Below are 18,437 nucleotides of genomic sequence, written 5' to 3'. Positions count from 1 at the left end.
GGCCGAGTTCAAACAGAGCGCGTTCCGAATCGGCATCAGCGATCATCACGCCGTACCTCACGCAGCCTGTCATCCTCCATCAACCTGCCATGGAAATGAATAAGTAAGCTACTTTTACACACTCCCCCCCCCCCCCCCCCCCCCCCCTCTCATATAAATAAACATGTCTTAATCCGGCTGCTAACAAGCTCAGGAGGTGCTCAGGGTGGCATGCTGGTGGAGACGGTATGGCAGTGTGAGAGCTTGACAGGATGGTTGCCCGCCCAACTCCCTGCCTCAAGCATCCAAAATGTCAGAAATCGATCATGATGATGCAGCCTTCCAACTGCCCTGTGCTGCCACTACTACATCTACTACTCTCACTCTCTCTCTCTCTCTCTCTCTCTCTCTCTCTCTCACACACTCTGTCTCTCTCTCTCTCTCTCTCTTTCTCTCTCTCTCTCTCACTCTGTCTGTCTCGCTCTGGGAATCCGTTGAGAGAGAGACAGATAGGTATGAGTATAGCATGGACAAGGCCATAGTATGCTATGGACCTCGACTGAAAAAAAGTCTGCATTTGAGTTGTTAGCCTGTGCTGCTGTTCCCCCGTGCACATCAGTGTGATGATGCTGAAAGACAGGGCTTCTGAATAAGCTGTCAGTCACTCGGCCTAGCCAAGGGCAGGCATCTCAGTGACCCCTGACACACTCAGAAGAGCAGCTGATGGCTGGGATGAGGAGAGGGCTCCCACAGCTCCTGTGTGGAATTGCCTGTTGGCCTTTATGTCAGCAGTAGGCTAGAGTGAGTAGAATATTTTAAGAGGATTTTTGTTTTTACCTTATTACAAGATTGTGTTAACAAGGTAACAAGATTGTGTTAACAAGGTAACAAGATTTTGTAACAAGTTTCTTTTCTCCATTTCAGTCTGAAAACTGTAAACAGTGGACATTTAAAAACTACCAATGTAGTGCATTTAAAACATAAAAAAAAATATTCTCAAGGACCACAATGGAAATAAGCCTTTAGGCTAAATTGTGTTTTCATCCTCAGTGAAAATCATCAAATAAACTCGATCAATTAATCAGTCAATCATATTGCATAAAAAAAATCATTAACTCCACATTCTGATGTTTTGAAACGTTGTGTTAGACCTTACAAAACTACAGGAGCTCTAGATCACCCAGTCAACTCTGCTTCATGAGTTTCTATCAGCATAAAAAACTATTCAAATGGGTACAAGGTTTGTTTCACCCAAATGTCTACCCTTCTGCTCAGTCACATTCAGTCAGCAGACAGACACAGTCTAGTACTCCAGTGCTTAATGAAGGTGATGAACAACAGCATTACACCTGTCAGTGGCGTCGAATATCAACAGGTTCAGGACAAAACGTTGGGGGGCTGGACTCACTGGGGCCTGGAACCCAGCCTTCATCATTCTGTGTTCACAGACATATGATCTTTCACAAAGCTCTCTTCCTGAACAGAAAAGAAAAGCTTTAATTTCCAATACGCCTGCTGCTTTAATGTTAAAAACTCTAAGAGAGTCTAATGTAGTGCAGTAACAGCTCTACAACAATTTAAGACCATGTCATGTTCTGTCTGACGAGAGAAAGAAGGATAGAGAGAGAGAGAGAGAGAGAGAGAGAGAGAGAGAAATATTGTGGTATGGAAGGGAGGGCAGGGGAGGAAGAGAAGCAAACACTCCATTTCCTTGGCCTGTCACTCCCCAGCGGTGGACTGAGTGGTGGGGCCGGCGCTGTTTGTCAAGGTAATGAGGCGAAGGTGAGGTAATTCATGGGGTGCGTGCTCCGTCACCTCAGGGTACCACAGGGGAGGGCCTGGCACAGCCAATCCACCGGGACACGAGGGGTGCCTGAGCTCCAGCCCAGCCCCCCCAACATGAAACTGATTAGTAGCCAGGCCCAAAGCAAACAGACCCAGATGGACCGAGAGAAGAGGTGGAGGGGTGGCTGAGGAGAAGAGGGGATTGGGAACTTGCCCCCCCCCTCCCCCTCCGCCCCCCTCCGCCCCTAAGAAGAGCTTGTGTAGAGAACAAACATGGTAAATTAACTCGTAAACACAACACGTTGCTGCCACCGGTCTGTTAATTGACTTAGTTGCCGGCTCAGGGGAGACACGGCCAACCCCCCTCTCTGAAATCTATCATGGTGGTGGCTGTCTATCGTTTTTGATTGTATGGCAATGCTGACAGAGTAACAGCAAAATACAAAAACCACTGACAAGCCAGCACTCACAGCTCACGGAGGTTAAACTACATATTTGACCATAGGTAAATAGTGTAAAGACAGACTTGCCCTGGCACTCTTTCTTCACATGCTCCCCTGTCACTCAGTAACCCCACCCTGAGGCATAAATCAGGATTAAGTGCATGAGTTTGCTGTGAATCATTACCTGTCTCTCAGACTAAGGGAGTTAGTGTGGTGGACTGAGTCTATTTTATTTTACACCCTCCCTCTCTCTCCCTCTCCCTCTCTCTCTCTCTCTCTCTCTCTCTCTCTCTCTCTCTCTATGAGCAAGAGACACCGAATATTAACAAAAGAACAAAAGTAAAGATACTATCACAAGCACTAATTAGCACAACAGGTAGTATTGCTCTGACTAGCCAAAATTGCCCTAATTGAAAAACACACATTTGTAATGTCTGACCTCATAATACCAGTCAATCCAATCGCATTGTGTGCCCTCTCAATAAACACAATTTGAATGGTCCGCATACAAACGGGAAGGTTCATTAGCTATTCTGTATTGTTACATTAGTTTACTTAGTGGGGAGGTCATTACAGAAGAATGCTCTCCTAAACAAACTGTTTGTTCCTCCATTACACATTTATGGAGGTTTATTATTTATTTGCTTATTTCATTAATTGCCTCAGTTTTATTAGAAATGCTATTAGTCGTAGACCTAGACTTGTAAACTATGTGAAGTATATTGCTGATGACCGACACACCGACCAGCTGGTTGTAGTTTAAATAAGCATTCAGTCAATGAAGTAAAAAAAATAGGTGTTTTAAAAAAATTGGAATTGGTCTTTTGATTATTTTAGATAATAACAATAATACAAAACATAATACCACTGCATTCTCCACCTCAAATGCTGCCTATACTTTTCCCTTCTGTCACATACACAGTCCGTGGTAATTTGAAAATTAACTTTGGAACAGATGCACTAATTCCATTTCTAGGCTCTCAGAACAGGAATGTAGGGATGCTGTGTAATTCAACCCTCCTTTGGAGGGAGGCTTGTGGAGGTTTTGCTGGGGTTGAAAAGCAGACTGAGGGAGCTGGGGGTGAATAGCTCAACAATTCGACAGTTGGACTCTGAGGCTAAGGCCTATCTCTGTGTTAATCAATATGGGGTCCAGCAGTAACAGAGATGACCAGCATGAGCTAGGCTGATATTTATCTGCTGATTTTATTACAAGCTTCAGACTGGACACCTGTCTGTCCTTGGCTGGTTCCCCAGAGAATCTGGCTTTGAGTGCAACCAAAGATTGGATTGGTTTCTAAACAAATATGCCCTCTTTTTAAAAACATATAGGCCTAGGAATAAATAGCTTGTTTACTAAAATGTGTAATTAATGCAAAATTATAATGTTATACAAGAAGTGTCAAATGTATTTCTCGCTAGGTTTCCTAACGTTGACGATGTTTATCCAGTGGTATTTCAGAAAAGCAAAATCTGTATTTCGCCCTGACCATGGACGACACTGTTGGGGGTGGAGGTAGGTTGTCACAGTGGCCCTGTTTTACAAACTGCGGGGCTTGTTCCGAGTACTCAAGTAATTACGCCCCCTGCGTGAGTCCTATGCAGAGGTGCTAAACGAAACATCAGCACCTCAATTAAAAAAATAAACACTCCATTCGGCTTGGAAGACAACCCCCTGGAAGTCTTATCAAACGCAAATTAACCGGCAAAATAGGGACAGGCTCTCCGAAACAAATGATGTAGGCTATGGTATTAAGGAAAAGTAGAATGTAGCCATTTTGACACCACATGTTAAGCGAACTGATATAGCCTAATTTGTGCAATTGCTTTGCATCACGCAAAAATCAACATAATTATCAACTTCATTTCATAAAACTGATTCCAAAACAAGATACCTATTTTTACAAATCTGAGAAAATTCAAAATTGAGGTAGTCAATTACAGGCCTATATGTAAGCAACTGAGTTTAAACACATATTTGCACAGGGCAATTACTGATGAACGATTATTTAGTTTAACAAGTCCCTGAGCAGGGCTGACAAAGACCGAAATAGAGTACCATAAGGAAACTTGATTGACTTGTCCCAATGTTCCGCCCCTGCTGTTCGCTGATTAGACCATCCAGCGCGGGGGTGTGACTCTGCAGCCTGCCGTATAAATATGCAAAGCGCCCCATCAGCCGCACGGATTTGTATGGGAAGACGCGTAGTTAATACACGCAACAAATGTAGATTGCGTATTTTAGCGGGAGAGGCAGTTAACTTCAAAACTTCCACCCGTTTTCAAAGACAGCAAACGAGTGAATCCCCTTAAAGCGTGAGGCAAGGCAGCTGTTTCCTGGGTGCTGTGGATTACGCCGCGAACAAGGAGAATAGCCGGTGCTCGGATTCATTCTCATATCCTCAGCCATTTTGACTGCACGCCTGAGGGCTATTTTTCTTCTCCGCTCCTCCTCTGTACGTGTACACGGTTTGCAAATTGGTTGCAACTCCGTGCCAAATAAGTGCAGTGAGATGGATTCGCTTTTCAATATTTAATTGGACAGAGTTGTACCGAGACAAACGGCCAGACGTGGAGGACTTGAACGCAGTTGTTTTGTCAACAGAGGAGAGAGCGTATTATCTGGATAAGGATGGCGTGCTACCTGTTGGGAATTTACCTGCTTCTTGCTTTCGGTATTTTGCAAAGCTCGAGTGGCACCACTGCAAAGGAGATTACGTGTCAAGAAATATCTGTACCTTTGTGCAAAGGAATAGGATATAACTACACGTATATGCCAAACCAGTTCAACCATGACACTCAAGACGAAGCGGGCTTGGAGGTCCACCAGTTTTGGCCTCTCGTAGAAATACAGTGTTCACCGGATCTCAAATTCTTCCTTTGCAGCATGTACACTCCTATTTGCCTAGAGGACTACAAGAAACCGCTACCGCCTTGCCGGAGTGTTTGCGAGCGGGCAAGGGCAGGCTGCGCGCCGCTGATGAGGCAGTACGGCTTCCCGTGGCCAGACCGCATGAGATGCGACCTGCTACCGGTGCAAGGGAATCCAGACACTCTTTGTATGGACTATAACAGAACTGACTCCACCACTGTTTCTCCAGTTCTTTCAAAGCCTACCAATTATCCAGGTAGTCGCCGACCCAACAAGCCCAAACCCCCGGGATCACGCTGTGAACCGGGCTGCCAGTGCCGTACACCCATGGTGCCGGTTATTAGCGATCGACATCCGCTTTACAATCGTGTCAAGACTGGACAGACATTGAACTGCGCAATGCCCTGCCACAACCCCTATTTCACTCCAGACGAGAGAACGTTCACAGCGTTCTGGATTGGACTGTGGTCTGTGTTGTGTTTCATATCCACGTTTGCAACAGTAGCCACTTTTTTAATCGACATGGAACGATTTAAGTACCCGGAGAGGCCAATCATATTCCTCTCTGCCTGCTACATGTTTGTCTCCATCGGTTACATTGTTCGACTAATCGCAGGACATGAGAAGGTGGCGTGCAACCGGGAGTATGACGTGGAACACATACATTACGAGACAACTGGCCCTGCGCTTTGCACTGTTGTGTTTCTTCTGATATACTTTTTCGGGATGGCCAGCTCAATCTGGTGGGTGATACTGTCGCTCACATGGTTCCTGGCGGCCGGCATGAAGTGGGGGAATGAGGCCATTGCAAGTTACTCGCAGTATTTTCACCTGGCTGCTTGGTTAATCCCCAGCATGAAATCCATTGCAGTTTTGGCTCTTAGTTCGGTGGACGGTGACCCAGTAGCAGGGATATGCTACGTGGGCAATCAGAATTTAGACAATCTCAGGGGCTTTGTTTTGGCACCCTTGGTCATTTATTTATTTATTGGCACAATGTTCCTTTTGGCAGGGTTCGTGTCACTGTTCAGAATCCGCAGTGTCATCAAACAAGGTGGCACAAAAACAGACAAACTGGAGAAGCTGATGATCCGAATAGGCATCTTTACAGTGCTCTACACTGTACCTGCCACCATTATAGTTGCGTGCTATTTTTATGAGCAGCACAACCGACAGAGTTGGGAAATCAGCCACAATTGTTGCTTGATGGAGCACGACCTTAAAAAGCCGGACTATGCCGTCTTTATGCTGAAGTACTTTATGTGCCTTTTGGTGGGTATCACGTCTGGCGTATGGATTTGGTCTGGAAAGACGCTGGAGTCCTGGCGGACTTTTTGTACGCGCTGCTGCTGGGGGAGTAAAGGAACCAGTGGCTCAATGTACAGCGACGTAAGCACAGGATTAACGTGGAGGTCGGGCACTGCAAGCTCAGTGTCTTGCCCCAAGCAGATGCCTTTGTCACAGGTTTAACATAACGGGCTGCTAATTGTTGTGGAGATAGCCCATCCGCCTGTATCTGACATTTGCATACAAATTAACTATTGCTGGTTTTCCATAAGAACGCGTTTGGGGGACTGGTTTTACAGATGGATGCTACCTGGCATGACCACTACTTAATTCCAATCCACTAACATCCCTGACAGGCTACAATCAGTTTCTGGTCAACAGAACTGAGAGTAGGCTAACTGCCTCTCTGCAAATCATTCAGAATGGTTTGTTCTCCAAAAGTGCATACTGCAAAGTGAAACTTTTGTAATGTTAAAGTTGTACCACGGTGTCAGGCAGCTCAGAGTACCTTTCACAACAACTTCGAATATCAAAGATGGTTTCAAAATAAGCCTTAATGTCATAGCGCCCAAATATAATACGGGTTATTAATGTTTTTAAAGGATAAAGTGTATTTATGTAATGTACAAATGTGTAAATTCTGTACAAAAGGAGATTTATAAGATATTGTAAATTTGTACAAATGTAGATGTCACTTTGAAAGCCAATATGACTTTATTTTGTCAATAAAACTATTCCGAAAAAAATATTGTATCTCTGAATTCTTCTTAAGTCTGCCGACACCTCATCACCCTACCCCCCCAACCAGTAGGCTATTCAGTAGTAATAATGAGCACTCTGTGGTTCCTTGCGGTCACCGTGTTGAGGATGCTTGCAAAGGATGCTTTTGTGATGCTCTCTAAAAAGGAACCCTTTTTAGCTATCCGACGCGTAATTAAAGGCAGCGAGCTTGCGTTGGAGAATCTCCATAATTGTTGAACTCTTAACGTGCTTGCCTAGTGGCTTGCTACTTAATTTACTAAAAGAGGGCCAAATGAATGGGGTTTAAATGCAGAGAACGGGCTCTTTTCATCTGCGGAAACTTTGATCTTTCTTTTCGAGCCAAGAATAAAGGTGACATGAAGATAAAAACGTTTTTCGTTTTTTTTCCCCTAGTGTCCAATTCTCAACCGTTGTGCTTTGATGGACGTTGCTGAATTTTAGGTCTTGGGGGGCCTCACTTACTGTTACAAGCACGAGAAGAATTTTGGGAGCATTGCATCAATGTCTTTTCAGCAGCAGTTGTCTTATATGAATGATAGACCTACAGGTTAAGACTAAATTGAATATCTGTCCACAGGTGGTCTACTTAATTATCCCTGCAGAACTACGGTGGAGAACAGATTTAATTAGGCTACAAAAACTTTCTCAAAACATTTTGGCTAGAATATTGCATTTGTTTTATCTGTAGAAGTTGATCAATATAGCATATTCTCTCATCACGGCAAACAATGAACATTGTCGTTGTTATTGTACAGCCAGGTAGGCTATAGCAAAAAAAAAAAAAAAAAGTTTCTGCGCATTCCAAGTTTTGTTTACTTCACTGAGGCCTACGCCATGTTCCGCGCTTAAGCCTGTCAACACCGGGAGACAAATGTCTAGAACTCAATTGGAGAAGAAGAAGCAAGAGAAACACGAACAGTATGGGGCTATAATGCTAAAATAGTTAAACGGATCAACTTCGATTGGAAATTGACATGAATAATCTGCTCAATTTTGTAATTATCAGCGTGAACTGCTCCCCTTACGTAACTTTAATCTCCATAACATGGCATACTGCCTCCAAGGTGCCAGCTCGAAATGGCTTTGGACTCAATGATTGCGAAAAGAACGTGTTGAAAACACTGAAGTGGCAAGTATTTCTCAGTCTGAAAAAGTACAATCATACCATGTTGTGAGTGGACTTGCATGGTTTTGATCCGTTGTTTTGCAGTCATGATCCCTTGCTAGCTTTGATAAGTTTGACAACCTAGAGTGTCTTAAACATTTATGTTCGTCAAAACAGACTATTTTTAGACCTAAACACATTTGCAAACTGATAAGCTGAAGCAAAGCTGTTCTTATTTACTGCATAACGACATATCAATACATACTATATCACTGCAACTGGTCGAAAAGACATTGCACCTGACCTGCGGTTGATAAGAGGCCATCTTCATCCCAAAATGGTCCCGTTGCATGTCTCAGGTAGACTATTGGACGTTGTCTTGGCCGGACCATCATTTCAAAAATATGTAAACAGTGCACTCTAGTGGTAAGTACACCAAAGTGTTCAGTGTCAGTATATTCCAAACTCCTTCAGAACATACACGGAGTTTGTATGTAGAAGAAGTCAGATGTCAGTTGTTTCTGGTCACCAGACAGTCCCCCAGAAATGAATATTCAATTAGAATTATGGGGCATCCTGATATCAGGCCTTTCATGGATCAGAACATATCCGATCAGGTGACTTGTTAACAGTACTGTTCAGTATTTTGTAAGTATTTTGTGTACTGTATGTGTGTGTGTGGTGTGTGTGTGTGTGTGTGTGTGTGTGTGTGTGTGTGTGTGTGTGTGTGTGTGTGTGTGTGTGTGTGTGTGTGTGTGTGTGTGTGTGTGTGTGAGAGAGAGAGAGAGAGAGAGAGAGAGAGAGAGAGAGAGAGAGAGAGAGAGAGAGAGAGAGAGAGAACGTATACGATCAGTGGATCACCATATTCAATTAAATTTAAAAAGATCTCTGAGGATGCAGGATATATTTTCACTTTCTTTACTGAATTAGTCTGACTCTTGCTTGCTCTGGTCTAAGTGGTATAAATTCTAATATCATTTAAACAACTGTCTTACCTTTTATGATCAGATTGTGCAGTGACATTGTTTTTATTATTATCTAGTTTTTTTATTATTTTTTTTTTTTATGTTTTCTCACTGTTTAAACCTTCAATCTGCAAAGGATACAACTTGTTGAATTGTTGACAAGTTATTTGGGTAACACTTTATTTTAATGTGTCGCTGTTACAGTGTACCTAGGTACAGTGCAACCTGTGTAACAACATGTACTAGTATGTACTATCATTGTACTTACATTATGTATTTGTGGGTACCTATATAGTTGTTGAATGTAATACTGAGTGCTTTTACAAAACTTTGCCAATTTGCCATACATTTTTTCATCAGATTCATTAATGTAACATTTAAATTGGTGTCTATAGGACTATCCATTCCCTTTTTTAGTCTGTGGTTGGACTTCTCTTCTTTGGCTTGTATTGGACCCATAAAAAAGTTATTTTGAGGTTATGGGAGTAGTCCTGGATATGAAGTGAGATTTAATTTAATCTCAAATATCCGTAGTCATAAATAGGTAATGAATAATCATAAATAATATTATCATGAAGACATAAATGATCATCTAATCGACATAATTCATTTAACTTTTGGTCAACACATCATCATATCCTATTGCAAAATAATTATTATATTATTATATATGAAATAAAATATTTCACATTTTAACTTTCTAAAACGTATCGCACATGCTTTTAAAGAGAGGATGTTCTCACCAGTAATCAGAGGTGGACGAAGTACACAATTCCTTTACTGAAGTGAAAGAATACACCATGTCAAACACTACTCCAATACGTGAACGTTTTTAAGTCCGATTACACTTATGTTGAAATACTGAAGTACTTCCTTACTTACATTACTTCTGAATACTAAATACGTTTTTTTTTTTTTGCTTTTTAATGTATTTATTTGGTAATTAATAGGGTGTACATCCAGTGGTCGGTCAAAAGACTTCAAGAGACCTATATGTCCAACATAAACATTTGACCTTACATAACTTTGGAACTGTTCAAATGGATTCAATAATATAATTTAAATCATTATTCATTATCTGTTATACTTTCACTGCGGAATACAAAACCAGATAACTCAATTATGAGTAGATGATTTATCATTTAATAATGTCTTTCTAATTTGTCTTTCAAATGTAGTGGAGTAAAAGTCACAAGTTTCCAAAAATACTGTAATACTCAAGTAAAGTACAGATACTCAAAAATGCTCATACTCATAAAGTACTCATACTTAAGTACGTCAATCAATTAAATGTACCTACTGTCCACCTCTGCAAGTAGTCAATACTTAGCAAGAGTGAAAGATCTTTATCACCACAAAAAAAAGACAGAGGATTTTTTAAATACCCCCCACTTTATGTGATATAAGTATCTAGAGATTAAATATGAGGTAAATTGAATATCTTCAAAATAGCTGCGATAATATTGCTGGCAACTCATTCAGATATTATTACTTATTCTCATACAACTAATAACACATAAAATGAAGGCCTATACACAGCATCAAAAAGTCAGAATTGATCTTCACTAGCAAGCAGGCACTTCAGCTGAAATAACTCTTTGGATGAGTCCTTCTCAGCTGTAATAGAGGCGACGGCTAATGTTTAAAAGGTACAACCATTTTTCAGTGTCGAGTGAAAAGGCTCTGTAGCTTGGATCTCAAAGACGTTTTAAGCTAGTACACCCGGCTCAAGCCACAAAAATAAAACACGTAAAATACCTTAAAGGAGAAGCAAAAGAATGGCAAAGCTGCAAAATGCCAACAAATTGTCAAGTTTAGAGATTTTAGACTGCTAAGTTATAGCAGTCTAAAAGTATTTTTTTTAATATTTGATGACAGAATTATGGTTTAATGCCTTTAAAGAGGAATGTACACAATAAATATGGATAAGGTGTCACGCATTTCTGGGAATATTAACTCTTTCAGGCACACATGGCATAATACATGATGTGATTTATGGCAAAATAATTGCATTCAATACAGCTATACAGCAGAGACTTCAACTAAACACAGACACCCATATTTTAGATATACAGGGCAGAAATTACCCCATCATAATCATATATTTTGCAAAGATATTAAACTTTATGCTTAGAAAGCACTGTGATGAGTGTTGTGTGCTGCTTGTGAATGGACTGACACACACAATAACACTCAAAAGTATCACATAAACAAGGCTAAGAGTATCATATAAACATCAACAATATTATTCTGTAAATAAAATCAAATGACAACAACGGGCTACCGTCGAGGAGTAATAATGACATGAAATGTTCAGCACACAGTTGGCCCAGGAACAGCCACTAGAAGGCACTAGAGTAGCCCATTTGTGGTTGGGTTGACACAATTGATTTGAACAGTGCAGTCTTGCTGATTAATGTTAGGTGTTGGCTACTTGAATGGTCTTGAGCTTCTGTTATAAGTACTTGGACACACAAATGTTAGCAAGAGAGTCTATGTATGTGCACATATTCATAATAAACCAGTAGAACAAAAATAAGAGCTGGTTGGTGACTCAAGTAGAGATTTAGGACACGCCTCAATGGCACTGATGATAGCGAAACTCCAATGGCTACCAAGACCCTTACACATGTCATGAAATGTGCTATGTAAATAAACTTGACTTGACTTGACTTACACACACACTGTTCAACATCCTCCTAACCCACGGTGGAGAGTCTACTGAAGAAATACAAAGTAGCCTCTGTGATCTGACAGAGGCAGCAGCTCACATACTGGATGGAGCTGTGCATTATGTTTTTACCTCTGCCAAGAACAACCAACCCGCACGTAACTCTTTTCAGGTGTGCTATGATACATTTATACCTTTATCATTTAGTAGATCATTTTATCCAAAGCGACTTACAGGAATCAAGCCCCATACAGAGGAGATCTTAGAATTATTGCTGCATCTATGCTGTTCTATATGTTGTACCTGCTGTGGAGTCTTGGTTTGTGTTTGCTTTTTGTTGTACCTGATGTGTAGTCTTTGTCTGTGTTTGCCATGTTGTACCTGATGTGTAGTCTTTGTCTGTGTTTGCTTATATGTTGTACCTGCTGCTTGTGTGTGCTACAGTATATGTTGTGGGGCCAAAGATGAATTTCCACAGTAGTGGACAATAAAGATTTCTAATCTAATCTATTCTAATCTAATCTAATCTGCCACTATGAGTATACTGGATGAGAGTGACGTCATGTCAAAGTGTGACATGAGGAGGACGTGGTAGAAGAAGAGAGGAGGGAGGAGAAGGATGCATGGTGCACTTCTATATCCCTGCTGGCCATTCCAAGACCTGCAGGTGTAACTGGATGGGCAGTCACTGTCATGAGTATGAGGATGGTCAGAGTTCCGCACATTGTGTGAGGTGGAGGTGTATGCAGAAAGCAGTGATAATGTGTACTGTATCAAAACTAGAAATGACAGTTCAAACAATCAATTGTCAACTGTGAAAGCATCCAAAAGAATATCCTTCTACACTGTTGATGACCATTTTCAGGTGTCCTGTAGTCCTACTACTGTACATCCCTGCTGGGACATCCATGACCTTGACATGTAACAGTATGGAGGCTTGCTGGGTTATTGGTCAGAGTACCTTTGAGGTGGGGTTTATGGAGAAAGCAGTCATGGGCCCCTTCTCAACCTCTCCTCTGTCCTCCAGGCTCATGCCCACTGATCTATAAAGAACACTGGATAGACTATCTCACTGTTGCCGCCCTATAATTCTTTATCCAGATCAGTGAGAGCGAGGACTGAGGAAGGAAGGGAGGATAGATAAAAAGACGAACGAGAGAGACCCATCTGACTTACTTCAGCTTGTGCACTATGCTTAGCTGCTGCTGATTTACAGAGATGTCTTCTCCTTGCTGTTACTCACTTAACTACATTACTTCGGCAAATTATATGAACATTAACATTTCAAGAACTACAGGAGGATTCAAGTCAAGTCACTTTATATGTGCCACATTTAAGAACAACATCTGACGTATACTAAAGAGCTGCCCAGTCAAAGTCAATATGTTTAAGATAATTAAAATGACATGAACCACTGATAAGAGTTGAGAGAATAAAGAAGATAATATCTCAAAATTAACCAAAACAAAAGAAAGCAACTTCTCTAACCACAACAGATAAAATATTCAATGTAGACTTTATAGATATATTCAGCTATTCAAAAATGACAGGTATGCCTATACAACTGTTGGGGCCACCAGTGGCATATTGTAATTAACTAACTGTACACTACTTTATCCAGAATGTGTGTTCTCATTGTCACTGAATTAAATAAATGTCAACTCATGATAATGTGTGAGCCTAATAAACCATGGGCCAACAATGACAGTGCATTAGACAAATAAATTGATTTCATATTGCATAAGATACTGCCCTCCTGTGGTCTGTCGTGGCTACTACAGGCATTTTAAACATTAATATTTTCCCCACCCTCTCCTCCCGTATGATATGTACATAAAGATATACCACCTAAAGACAAAGGCTCCAAAATTAAAGTAAAGAAATGCCACCTACAGCCTCTAAATAACAACAACAACAACAACAACAACAACAACAACAACAGCAACAAAACAATAAAAGAATGTTGGCCAGATCTGAATAATTTCTGCCATCATATTATATACTTCTTGTGGTGTGTCTAAGTCTTTACCATAGTGGGGCAATGGGTGGGTGGGTGAGTTTGTTTGTTTGTTTGTTTGTGTGTGTGTGTGTGCTTTTGTGTGTGCATGCGTGTGTGTGTGTGTGTGTGTGTGTGTGTGTGTGTGTGTGTGTGTGTGCAGTACCTATGTGCATGCAATGTACAGTATGGTGTGTAGAGAGTGCCTTTACAATGTCATACGTGTGTGTGAGTGTGTTAAAAAAGCTACTATTCCTCATCGGCCTGGTAGGGCAAAATGCCCATCAAGTTTCAAGTTTCATGTCCTGGGGCCATTTTCTTACTCAAACGAATGAACAGTCAAGGGTATATAGTCAGGAATAAAATGCATACAACACATTTAGCACATGTGCCATCATTTGAAACCTTCACAGTGTGCCTGACTCAACTAAAAAAAGTGGTCTTGTGGCTCAACTTGCATCACATAAGTGGTAAGTTGACCCATCTGAGAAAACTTGCTATCTAAATTCATTTAAATTACAATTTTACAGAAAGATTGTGAATACAAATAATCTACATTTTTTTACAAACATTATTCTCATGTTATTAGTCACTATTCAGTAATTAAGTGTCACAATTAGTTTGTATTGGTATTCATAAAACACATATTACATTATTAAATTTGTCTACATTTCTGAAACCTCAAGGTCAACTTACCCCCAAGGCTCTAGTTCAACTTTCACCACAAACGTGCTCAGTCTAGCACCCTAGAGCTATACTACAGTAATATTAAAATTCAATTTTAATTTAGGGTCACGAGAAGAATTGTGTATGGTTTCCGAGATACAGATGCTGGATCAAATGTGTTCAACTTACCCTACTGTCCTCTACCATGGGTTAAGCTCAGTACATTATGCAGACCACTGAAAAGGCATGCTATGCATCAAGCAATTTTGTGTCAATCATCAGTGGTTGGCATAAATGGCATCATCCGCGTCAGACAAAAAATCACAGTTTTTCGTCTTCCTGCTGTCTGGTTGGAACTGGTTGCAATACACACTGTCATCTGGCTCTGAGGGGCCGGCAGCTCTGCGGAGGGTCTCTTCCGTCACGTTGATGTAAATATCAGGATCCACCACTTTCTGATGGATAGATAGAATATTGACCAGATTACAAAAAAGCTAATGATCCTTAAAACAAAGCAAAACCTCAGTGACAGTAGTGATGTTTTTCTGTGAATTGTTAACATTTTGTTCAAAATCAGGCTATTAGATGTTATATTTATCTGACAGGCGATTGATGAAAAAAAAAGCTGTACAGTACGTTTAAGGAGATACTTTACATACCCCCTTAAGATCAAGCTCCCATCTCTTCGACTGCTTTGACTGTAGATTCTTATGTCTAAAGGGTGTTCAGAGAACATGAATGAATGTCATATGTAATCACAAATGAAACTCTGATAGGATGACAACAAGAACTAAAACATCTGGCAATAAGTCTGAGTAGTAGTACAAATTAAAAAAACTAATATCAAACATATGCAGACTGATGAATACATAGAATCGTACCTTTTGTATAAGACAGCAACAAGAAGGATAAATCCAGCGCCGGCACCAGCTATTAACGGCCACCACCATTCTTGTTTCAAATGCAAACCGGCTGACACTGGCACTGCAAAATGGTGAATTACTCCATTTAACTGAGTAATTCCGTATCTCCAATTAACTCAGATACAGTATAATGTCTATCGTTTAACTTAGCCGGTCTACTACTCACTCTCTAGTTCCAGGCCTGAAGAGTTGGCTGCCCCAACAGAATTTCTTCCCTCACAGTGGTACAACACACTGCCACTGTGAGTCACGTTGAAAGTGAAATTCTGGGATGTCCAGTCCATTTCCTCCAGATAACCTCTTGTGTTCCGGAACCATCTATAATTGTCTATAGGGGGCTTAGATACACCAAGGCAGTACAATGTGATGGGACTCCCCATTTCAAGTTGTGGAGTGTCGTGAAGTGACACAGAAAGATTCTTTGGTCCATCTGAAAGAAGCCAATATGAAAGATTGAGGAAATGAAAGCGATGTCAAGATAACTGTAGAGAGGAATTGAAATAGCATTCATTGGTTTCGCATGACATGTGGATGTGGGTGTCAATGAAGTCGAAGAACCTCACAAAGCACAGTCAGCTGCACAGTCTCCCTGACGGGCGTGACGCCTTCATGGTGTGTCGCCACACAGCTCACGCTCAGGCCGTCGTCCCAGCTCGAGGGCATGAAGCGCAGCTCAGAGACGACCTCAGGAGTGCCATCTTCTTTGGTCCGCAGGATCTCCCTGCTGTGGTTGAGCTGTGGGCTCCATGTCAGAGTTGGGGGATCCTGAAGGCACGGGGAAGAGATTGCACAGGTCATACTGACCAGGACGCCCTCCTGAATGGACAGCGGCAAGGTCAGGTATGGTTTAGGGAGCGCATCTGGAAGAAAAGATGGAAGTGCATTTCTGTTATAGTTCAGGTAGATATTTCTATGGACAGTATATTGCCAATATTAGGCTATGGGAAAAGTCTCAAAAATTGCAGAATCACAAATGAATGAACACAGCAGGTATCATAAACATATTCAGATTTCTTTTTCAGATATTGTCCACTTCATTTAAGTATATACATCACACATGAAGAGAGAATAAAGTCTTCCTGGAAACTAAATTTTTCATACCATTGACTTTGATTGAAACACTCTCAGTGAAGGTTAGCGTCACACTGCTCTCCAGTCGAAAGAAATATTTGTCCTCATAAGCTTTTGTGAAACCATACAAAACTGAGGTGCAGTTTCTCTGGGTAAGGTCACCGAGGATCTCTCCACGAAGTATGTTTGAGGTTTTAGAAGAGTTGAACACATCAACACTGTCTTTAAACCACTGGGACCCTTTTCTCCACACCCCCGTGGCGGGACCAGTCACCACTGATTCCTTGGTGGTGAAGGAGCATGGAATCAAAACGCAGGAGCCATTGATTGTTTCCAAGGTTTGGGGCATTTTGGCAGAGTAGTGTGAACATGAAACAGCTGTGGCCAAAAGATGTAAGACCAGCATTTACTTGATACTTATTATTTGTCATGGTCAATGGTCAGTGAATATTGATGTCAATCAAGAAACAAATGGAGAATCATATAGTGAACATAAAGACATACTCACATGCAAGAAAACACCCACACAAAATAAGTTCTCTGACCAGAATCATATCTCAGTGATATTGCTTGCAATAGAAATGCCTTGAAAAGCAAATTTTATTTGTTTATTACATAATATGATTGTATTTAACTATCAGTTTACTATCTATTAATTACATTAGCTATTGTATTGCTGCTATTTTTAACCACAACCATATAATATAGTTTCATGGTGAAAATAGATTTTTTTTACCCTATTCACCTGTACTGTCTCACCTTAATTGCCTATATATTTATGCTAATTATGCAAATTGCCCAAAGTGCAACTTTAGGCAACAAAGTTAAATTCCATCCATTACATGACATTTCTGCAAAACGTTAGGGTACTCAACATTTCTGGGTTCAAGAAATTACAACTAGACAATATTGTAGGCTGTAGGCCTGTACTCCCTGCATACCCAGTTATAGCATCAGACTAGTGACTGCATTGTCCCCTTACCTGATCTGTTGAAAGCTGTAGAATGAAACAAATTCTGACAAAAGAAACTCAACATGCAGCTCAAGCATAACAGTGCTGACTGGAAACAATCTACTCTGAAGAGATACTGGCTTGGTTGAAGCAGAGACAGGAAGACGTTCTCACTTCCTCAGTGTACAACTGCCCTGAAATACAGTGGCAGTAGCCTAAAATAAACTTTGTGGTTGAAATGGTGCATGTTTTCCATATGTGATCTGCATGTTTGCCATTATTTTCAGCAACACAATACATATGTTAATAATGAGCTAGTGATTTGGGTTAATATGTTTTAGCTTAGGCCTAATTCAAATGCATGCCACTCCTCAACACCCAACAACCAATTTCACACCAGACGAACCCAAGGTCACAACACTGCCTTCCCCACACTGTACCGAAGTTCACACATGACACTGCCTTCTTTTTCTGCTGCCATACATCAGCACTGAAAGGTTGACTTATATAGCAAATGTTCCTCACATGACAAGTCCTCAGTGGCTCAATTTGTTTCAACCCTACATTTCCACTACAAAATAAATGTTTTTGATGAAATATACCGTTTTTTCCGGACTATAAGTCGCACTTTTTTTCACAATTTGGCTGGCCCTGCGACTTATAGTCAGGTGCGACTTATATGAAATTTAACATGTTTTTGAATCATTCCGAAATGAAAGAGGAGTAAACATTACTGTCTACAGCTGTCTACAGCTACAGGTGGGCGGCCATTCACGCCTTCTCGTCATTAATGTTAATCTTTTTGGCCTCTGTGTCTAGTTACAGCCTCTGTCTGTTCTTGGTGAATACATATCTGAATAAATGCGACTTATAGTCAGGTGCGACTTATATGTGGCTTTTTCCTCTTCATGAGGCATTTTTTGACTGGTGCGACTTATACTTCGGTGCGACTTATACTCT

General features: G+C 41.0%; 2 protein-coding genes across 3 annotated transcripts; one reads left to right on the top strand and one right to left on the bottom strand.

The window, feature by feature from the left end:
* The first annotated feature begins 4,406 nt into the window (after window positions 1–4,406).
* fzd8a (frizzled class receptor 8a) lies at window positions 4,407–7,497 on the top strand. The gene has a single exon (XM_062521297.1). It carries the CDS (start codon window positions 4,840–4,842, stop codon window positions 6,547–6,549), a length of 1,710 nt encoding a protein of 569 aa, XP_062377281.1. The 5' UTR covers window positions 4,407–4,839; the 3' UTR covers window positions 6,550–7,497.
* Window positions 7,498–13,797: 6,300 nt separating this feature from the next.
* On the bottom strand, window positions 13,798–17,111 carry LOC134066473 (myelin-associated glycoprotein-like). 2 transcript variants are annotated; one of them, XM_062521826.1, is made up of 7 exons: window positions 17,034–17,111; window positions 16,556–16,903; window positions 16,018–16,314; window positions 15,621–15,884; window positions 15,413–15,515; window positions 15,191–15,245; window positions 13,798–14,986 (listed from the first exon to the last, which is right to left on the bottom strand). In XM_062521826.1, exons 1-7 carry the CDS (start codon window positions 17,077–17,079, stop codon window positions 14,810–14,812), a joined length of 1,290 nt encoding a protein of 429 aa, XP_062377810.1. In that variant the 5' UTR covers window positions 17,080–17,111; the 3' UTR covers window positions 13,798–14,809. The 2 variants fall into 2 exon arrangements, with proteins under 2 accessions (XP_062377810.1, XP_062377811.1); XM_062521827.1 differs by lacking the exon at window positions 17,034–17,111 and having other exon boundaries at window positions 16,556–16,908.
* Window positions 17,112–18,437: the final 1,326 nt, after the last annotated feature.

Source organism: Sardina pilchardus, chromosome 19 (genome assembly GCF_963854185.1).
Source record: "Sardina pilchardus chromosome 19, fSarPil1.1, whole genome shotgun sequence".
In the NCBI taxonomy this organism is placed as follows: domain Eukaryota; kingdom Metazoa; phylum Chordata; class Actinopteri; order Clupeiformes; family Clupeidae; genus Sardina; species Sardina pilchardus.
The sequence above is the reverse complement of the archived record's forward strand: the minus strand, read 5'-3'. Positions and strand labels throughout refer to the sequence as shown.